Below are 7,553 nucleotides of genomic sequence, written 5' to 3'. Positions count from 1 at the left end.
CCACTACCTAGCATGGACCAGTCCATTAGTATTTTGGGGTTGCAAAGATTTCCCCTAGGCCCAAGACAGTGTGTGCCCCTATACCGCCCCTTTCCACAATAGCCCCCTTCATAGCAAGTGAAATCTGCTTGAGTCCCAAAAACATAAGCAATCGAGAGAGAGAGAGAGAGAGAGAGAGAGAAAGAGAGAGTTGAGTATTAGGCAAACCATCTATCCCAAAAGAAACAAAGAGAGAGACTAGCAAATGCATGAGGCAAAGCCTAGTCTGAGAGAGAGAGAGAGAGAGAGAGAGAGAGAGAGAAGAAGAAGAAGAAGAAGACGAGAGAGAGAGAGAGAGAAGAAGAAGAAGACACAGGAGAAGCAGTGGGAGCAAGAGGAGGAGAGAGCGAAGCAGAAGAAGCACAAGGAAAATAAGGAGATGAAAAAGGAGGAAGACAAGGCGAATTAGCAGCAGCAGCAGCAGGAGGAGCACCCAAGCATAGGTTGCTCACTAGACTAGAAGCACTAGTAGGGGACCATAGGTAAGCACGAAGGTGTGGAACCAACCAAACAACGTAGAGCAATGTAGAAACAGCCATCCCACCAACTTGACAGCTAGATGCTAATCTGAGGTCCTTTGACCTACATTCTCCCTTCAAATCCTGCTTTCCTAACTGTTGTTCAGAGCTCTCTGGCACTATTAAGCAGGGAACCATCCCAACTATAAATGATATTGTTAGCCCAACTTAAAAGCTATAAACCCTTTCTTTGAGCAAACTAAACCCTTTCTTTGAGTAAAACATAGCAAGAAGAGAGTACAGGTCATGGCAGACAGATATCTCCACAAGCATGCTGTGTGTGAAAGTCAACAAATTGCTATAGTTTAAGTAACGTTGGTTGCCTAATTCAACAGAGATTCAATTAACCTGACACTTGGGTTCAAGGTAAAACAATTACAAGTTGGTTGTAAATTGATAACCCATGGCCTGCAGACAACTCCAGATTGGTTCATGAAAACATGAAATGAAGCACAGGAGAAAGCCCTTCAGACTTTGTTACACGGTACAAAAGTGGATCGGGTGTTCAGCCACCGGTTTGACCTCAAGCCTCCAATATAAACCATATATGCTCTCCAAAAAACAGCCTAATCTTCTCCCTAGATGTCATTTGCTCTCCGGAAACTTCATCTCATATTCTTGTGGTGTCTGTAAGAAACATGTCCACATTCAGACAGTATTTGACATGAAAAAACTTGTTTCAAAACAGTATTCATCACCTTCCACAGAGGAAAGTCCCTTACAAGAAACATGACAGTGATCATTTTCCCGGCAAACCAACGACCATGTAGTGCTCGCTGTGCACCCATAGCTGAGCTCAGGATATCGAACCGGATATACACATGTCCTGCACTGTTCCTGCAACATTACGCCACTCAACAGTCTGTCAAAAGATGTGCAAAGTGAAGCCACCAAATTTTACAAAAACACACTAGCACTTTAGATCTGACTTCCATGACTAAGCATACAGGCATAGGTTCCGTATTCTCGTCCAATCACATCGGAACTTTTCCATGATCTTACCAGGACAACTCTAAGTCAGAGGTGTTAGTAGGAATAACTCACTGCCTAAAGATGGAAAGCACGAAGCCTACCACCATTCTATAGTCTGTAAGTTCAAGGGAGACTAGTATGGATGACTTAAAACGGCCAAACCAGAACCAGAGAAAGGAAACTTTGTCTGGTCATCTGATGGCAGCACAAGGAGGTTGGGTTGCACCATGTGCTGGAAGAGACTGCTCCAAGTGGCACAAGGATTTGCGCCAGTTGGTGAAAGGGGGATTGCACCAACCCAAACATTTCCTGGGAAGGGTGGTCCCTGCAGGATAAATCTTGTGTGCAACCTATCCATTTATTGTATTTGTAAATCATCCAAGTTGAATTAAAAAAGTAGCGAAAGCCATGTCGACGAATTTGAAAGTCGTGTAGGCACTCATGCACTCTTCTGCTAGGCATCCAAAGTCCCTGGAATAGTCCAAATTATATGTTCTTGATTAGAAGGCCTTGGAGTGGACGGTTGACAAAGGGTGTCAGAGCATCTAGATGTAAGAGAACCAGAAGAGCTTCCCAAGGTCTTACTTGTCCACATAAATATGCTTCACAGCACCGAACTTTGAGCACTCCAACTGCACTTCATCCTTGATATCAAGGTCAAAATCTGGATCTGTCTGTTGGCCCAGAACACCAAAACCATGAAAACTTGATTAAGGGTGTCTCTTCATGATATCAATAAGAATACAAAAAAAAGTAATCATTAACTTTGGGATGCATGCCTCGGTCTTGGGATCAAACATGTTCTTCAACAGAAGACACTCTGTGGGCACTCCAATGGATGCCGCCGCAGATGCAGATGCAGTTGCACCTAACCCTGCGTTCGATAGGCCAATCATTCCTGGAATGCCTGCTTGGCCAAGAACTGTGCCTGAAACCAGTGGTGAAACAGTTGCAGCTGCACCCGAAACTGCTGGAAGAAGACCAAGGGCTGGTGCTAATGGTGTTGTACCTGATGAAGTGATGCTGGAAAACAAAAATATATAAATTGAATCAGCAACCAGCAGCAGTGTAATGTCCTTTGCTCTAATACCTTTGAACTCCTTCCACAAGTACAAGTAACGAACCTTGTCACAGTGCCACTTCGATCCAGTTTCTGCATGAGAAGAGTTCTTGATCGAGCTGTAAGAGACTGCCATTCAACAGATGTGACAACCAAAAATTTAAAATAACTTGTAAGACAGTGCAAAGCATTGCATTGCAAGGGCTTACCAGCCCGCCACCTTCATCGTCATCAAGCTCCCCGGATGCTACTCCAGCCTCTTGCATGTTCATTTGATCAGTAACTGCTAGCACCTGTATAGCTTCCCACACTCAGCAATCAAAGGGATATGACAGAACCATAACTAAAAGAAGTAATCAGGAAGCCATCAAAACAGCAGCAGCAGACCTTTATGACACGTCCAGCTAGTTCCAAAACCCCATTTAAAGAGCCTTCAGCAGAACGGGCATCCTCAAGCCTTACATACTGCAACCCAAACCCAAAAAGAGATCAAGCCATACACCAGAAACACCACTTTTTGGGACTATTACACCTTCAATGAACCCCAATTTGCTGCTCCAATCTCACTGCTTACTTGTACAAAACCATAGCCTTTACACTGGCCTGTCTCAGGCTCTGTCGGGAGTTGGACAAGCTCCACAGGACCAAAAGGTTCAAACACCTGTCACATGAAAAAATTCTGTTATTGTGATATGTCAACTAGAAAGCTCTCGTCCTAGCTTGATGTTTGTTAAACTCGTCATTTTCAGCAGCATAGCCCCTCGTCTTACTCCCACAGAATAATGTTTTTTCAAAGCTAAGAACGAAATGGAATCTGTTGAAAATGAGATCCACCTTGACATCCCAAAAATTCTAAATTCCCTGATTCCCTGCAGAACATCGCAAAATAACGATCATCTACACAAGAAATGAAGCTTACACAAACAAGAGGGAAGGTGATGCCACACAAGGCCATTCATCCATCCCAAACTAAGGCTAAGAAAGCAGTTCATCCATATAGAAGAATGATGAAGCTCCCAAGTCTGTATGAGAAGCCTATGACAGAACTAAACCATGTATTCAATTGGATACATGATGAATTAGCTGAAGTACCTGTCTCAGCTGATCTTCTGTGATGTTGTAGTGCAAGTTGCCGACATATAGGCGTCTAGCACCTCCAGAGTAAGGTCCCATACCACCAGCTCCCGTAGCTGCAGTTGTAGACTGGACCAAATTCTTTTCTGCCTCGGAGGGCTTTACCATTACTGGTTGACCAAGAAGAATCTGGCCTGTCATTGCAATTGCCATCGGTACTGACATAGCATCGTAAAACTCAATATAGCTGCACACACCTTAGAGAGAATCAATTAGTTTGCATATCATGTTTCTCTGTGGGTAAACTTTGAAACTAACATAAATCCTGTGATTGAGCCATGAAAGTAGCTTCAACTAGCAAAATTGCTCAAAAGTGATTTATAAATTTCTAAGAAGCAAGGGAAATGAGATCAAAGAGCCACGAAATTATACAAGTGTGCTTGTTTAGCATGCATCCACCTAATGCCCAATGGGGGGGGGGAGAGTTAGCCTTAGGGCTACAGCAGCACAATAGCCACCCTCGCCTGTACAAGCACTGCATCGGCCCAGCAGCCTCAAAGTCACCTAGCAGAGCAGTAGCAGCCTCCTCAAAGTTTTCCGGCATTACCATAGCCCACACACAGCTCAGCCCGCCAGTGCTGTTCTCAGTCCAACCGGTTTTGCTCCAGCACGCGCTTCTAGTTGCACCCAGCTCCAGTACATCACTCTAGCCAATGCTCAAGTGCCCCGGCCCCCAGTAGCTCTTTGCCGACTGCAATCTCCACAACCAACAGTTTGCAGAATAACTCCAACTCCAACTACCCAGCTTCACGAGTCACAACCACATCAGGGAAAAAAAAACCTTATCTCAAAAGGCTCTCAATGTGTTCTCGCGGTTGGGGCAATAACACAAAGGGATGATGCCTAAGAAGCTCATATTCAAGTTATATGGTCCACAATATCACTTTGTCTTGAAACCATATGCCTTACCAATGTAGCTGCTGCCTACATAGCCTCACCACCGACATCAATTCACCAACAACCTTGTACTACTGCAAATCTACTGAGATAAGAGATCAGAATTTGAAAGTCTCTTTTTAGCGTAGTTTTTTGTTCACTTTAGCATTTCTTTTTTTTTAATGGATTGGATTTGACATAAGACCTTCATGGCCTTCATTTATGTATTCATGTATTCATCTCATGGGCCATTTTGGTCTTCCGTAGACGTTAATAGAACTCTCTCTCTCTCTCTCTCTCTCTCTCTCTCTCTCTCTCTCTCAACATCTTTATCAATTAGACAAAATTGTTAATTTCTAGTTTTCATTTAAATTATGCTTCTTTAGTGGATTCCCTAAACGTTTCAGACCACAATACTCACACATATTGTGTCACAATACATCTCATGGACCATTTCCACTCCTCAAAAACGTTCACAACATTTGAATTCCAAGATTCCTCTGATCAACAATGATATACATAAAGAGATACCATATGGGTTCAGGTTGCTACATTCCTCATGCAGACTCACACATCTATGACAAACTAGTTCGCAACCACTCTTCTAGAGAGGAAGTGGAGAACATAGCCGAATTCGGATGCAAGGAAGATACTCTTATTTTGGGAGACATGACAGCAGGCACTGCTACCAATAGCTATATAAACAAATCATTCATGCCACAGCGATTTGGAAACCACGGTGAAAGAAACTAAATGGATCAAACAACACCACATCACCACAGGAAACAACTAATATAAATGTGCAATAGTGCTAGCCTACTTATTCACTACGGGGTGTCACAATGGCCTAGTGTAAATGTATCTACGAAATAGGCTACATGCAAGTGCAGACTGATATTCCTATATACATCTTGTTGTCAGGCTGCAAGATCAAACATCCAAGCGAGTTCGAATGGGCATGGAACCTGTCCCAAGACAATATGTGTCTTGTGAAGCCTAGTATTATCCCAATCAGGAAGTATGGTCAGAGGTAGATTGGCACTATTTTGGCAGCCTAATAGATGCCTGGCAGTACACCCAAGACATGAACCAACGGTTAGGAGATATTTTGGGCATAATATGAACATGTTTGGTGACCTTTTTGATTATATTTCTATGACTTAAAAAGGGATGGCTGACCTGGCTGACCCGCATACAACTTGCCATCAAAATCCCTATACTAAGGAGGTGGAAAAGGCAAGCCCAAACATGGGTCAGCAGTAAGCAGCCCCAAAACAACAGGTTTCAACCTTGTAAAGCTTTGCATCGTACAATTAGTGTTATGCATTGTAATTTGTAGCATTAACGCACAGCATTCAAGGGTCCAGATCTACTTCAAGTCTGAACAATCATTGTATATATTCAATTTTATGATACAGAGGAGTTAATTAGGTAAAGAGCCTCTCTTCTACTTCTATTTATTTCTCTGTGTTCACTGCACATGTGATGACCGTTAAAGTCTCTGTAGCTTAGCGTTAATATTTATCATCAAGCTTTCGCATATTTAGCATTATACATAGAAGTCTATTTTAATCAACTTTTTGCAACAAAAATAAGTAGTGTTCTCCAGCTATGTTCATTTGCAAGTTGTGCTTAACTTTACCTGTGCTAAGTCCTTCATTTGTATTTGCACCGTTCAGTTTCTCCTAATCTTCTTGTACATATCAACTAGCCAAAGAGACTTGCTTGGTGTAATGGCTCTGATGTTATGGTGGTGGCTGCTGTTGATGCTACCTAAGGGTTTGACTACCACCGTTTCATTTAGAAGGAAAGCTCAATGGCACCACAACTACACCCTCTCAAAAGTTCCAGATGTAGTCAAATCTATCATCATATGTCATATGCAGAAGTGAAAATGTGACTAATTATCCGATAATTAACACTAATTACACATTGATTAACATAAATAAACTGAATACACACAAAGAAGAGAAATCTCTCTAATCTACTATCGAGATTACTGATGAATATTCAATATATACAATTTTGTAAACTGATACTTGGACTCCATTGAAGTTCAATCTATTGTCCCAACCTCTATGCGGCACTTTGAGACTGCTTCTCCTTTGATTCAAGGACTTCCCTTGCTACATGGACAACTAACTCCACAACTTGACACTTATTTATAAGCTTTCAACCATTATTAGCCCTGGGCTATTAATTATAAATTCTAAGCCAACTCAACTAGCACCCTTAATCCATGTGTGAACCATCCAGGCCCCCACGCCCCAGCTAAGCCCTAACCCTAACCTAGGTTAGTCCACATCCCTAGCCCTAACCCTAGGCAAGTCAAGACGTAACATACTTCCATCAACAAGTTTTCATCACACACTCTCCTGATGGCCAAATTTTATTAATGCATATTGATGCACAAGACAGCCTCGGAATTTTACATGAGAGAGATGAGAAGTTTGCAACTTGTCAGTCTTAGACTGAATGTCTAGACCAATTGACAATCGGATATTTGGTAACCTTACGTTCATTCCGATTTGGTAAGGTGAAAAGTAGCCCTATGGAGACCCCCCTCTCTCTCTCTCTCTCTCTCTCAGCCATCGACATCATATCCTAGCCCACCATCGTGCAGCCTGCAGACTAACTACATCTCTAGCCTTCTTGTATCACCCATGATGGACATCCTGGATGGGCCCATGCCTAACACACAAGGCTGATTGACTGTTTTTATTCAGCTCTCATATCCCATCACTTATTGTACCGTGTACCTAGCATAGGAGGATCTAGATTTTTCATCTTGTATAATCTCAAAGTTTGATATCTTAGCTTTCAGTTTTCAGTTTTAGTTTAGTGTCGCTTTTTCTGATTTCATCCATGACGAGATTTCATGGACACTATGTACACATCATTTTGGTCTCACAAACCCTTCTGGTCTTTTGAAGTCGTTAACACAATTCTCTCTC

The 7,553-nt window shown here is 42.4% G+C and overlaps 1 protein-coding gene across 2 annotated transcripts in view; it reads right to left on the bottom strand.

Annotated features, from left to right (window-relative positions):
- Window positions 1-834: 834 nt before the first annotated feature.
- LOC147638089 (uncharacterized) overlaps window positions 835-7,553 on the bottom strand; it is a 31,033-nt gene continuing 24,314 nt past the window's right edge. The window contains exons 5-13 of one of the 2 annotated variants that reach the window (XR_015265804.1): window positions 3,682-3,910; window positions 3,164-3,250; window positions 2,977-3,054; window positions 2,799-2,882; window positions 2,654-2,718; window positions 2,309-2,552; window positions 2,115-2,203; window positions 1,280-2,000; window positions 835-1,184 (exon numbers count right to left, since the gene is read on the bottom strand). Coding sequence is in view for 1 of the 2 variants with exons in the window: in XM_086797990.1 (XP_086654116.1) it covers window positions 1,143-1,184; window positions 1,280-1,394; window positions 2,115-2,203; window positions 2,309-2,552; window positions 2,654-2,718; window positions 2,799-2,882; window positions 2,977-3,054; window positions 3,164-3,250; window positions 3,682-3,910 (1,033 nt within the window). In the remaining variant the exon portion in view is untranslated. The remainder of the gene's footprint in view (window positions 1,185-1,279; window positions 2,001-2,114; window positions 2,204-2,308; window positions 2,553-2,653; window positions 2,719-2,798; window positions 2,883-2,976; window positions 3,055-3,163; window positions 3,251-3,681; window positions 3,911-7,553) is intronic. The other variant, XM_086797990.1, reaches the window with a different exon arrangement.

Source organism: Cibotium barometz, chromosome 5 (assembly GCF_041138505.1).
Source record: "Cibotium barometz isolate CiBa-2024 chromosome 5, ASM4113850v1, whole genome shotgun sequence".
Lineage (NCBI taxonomy): Eukaryota > Viridiplantae > Streptophyta > Polypodiopsida > Cyatheales > Cibotiaceae > Cibotium > Cibotium barometz.
This window is presented reverse-complemented; position numbering and strand designations above follow the sequence as displayed.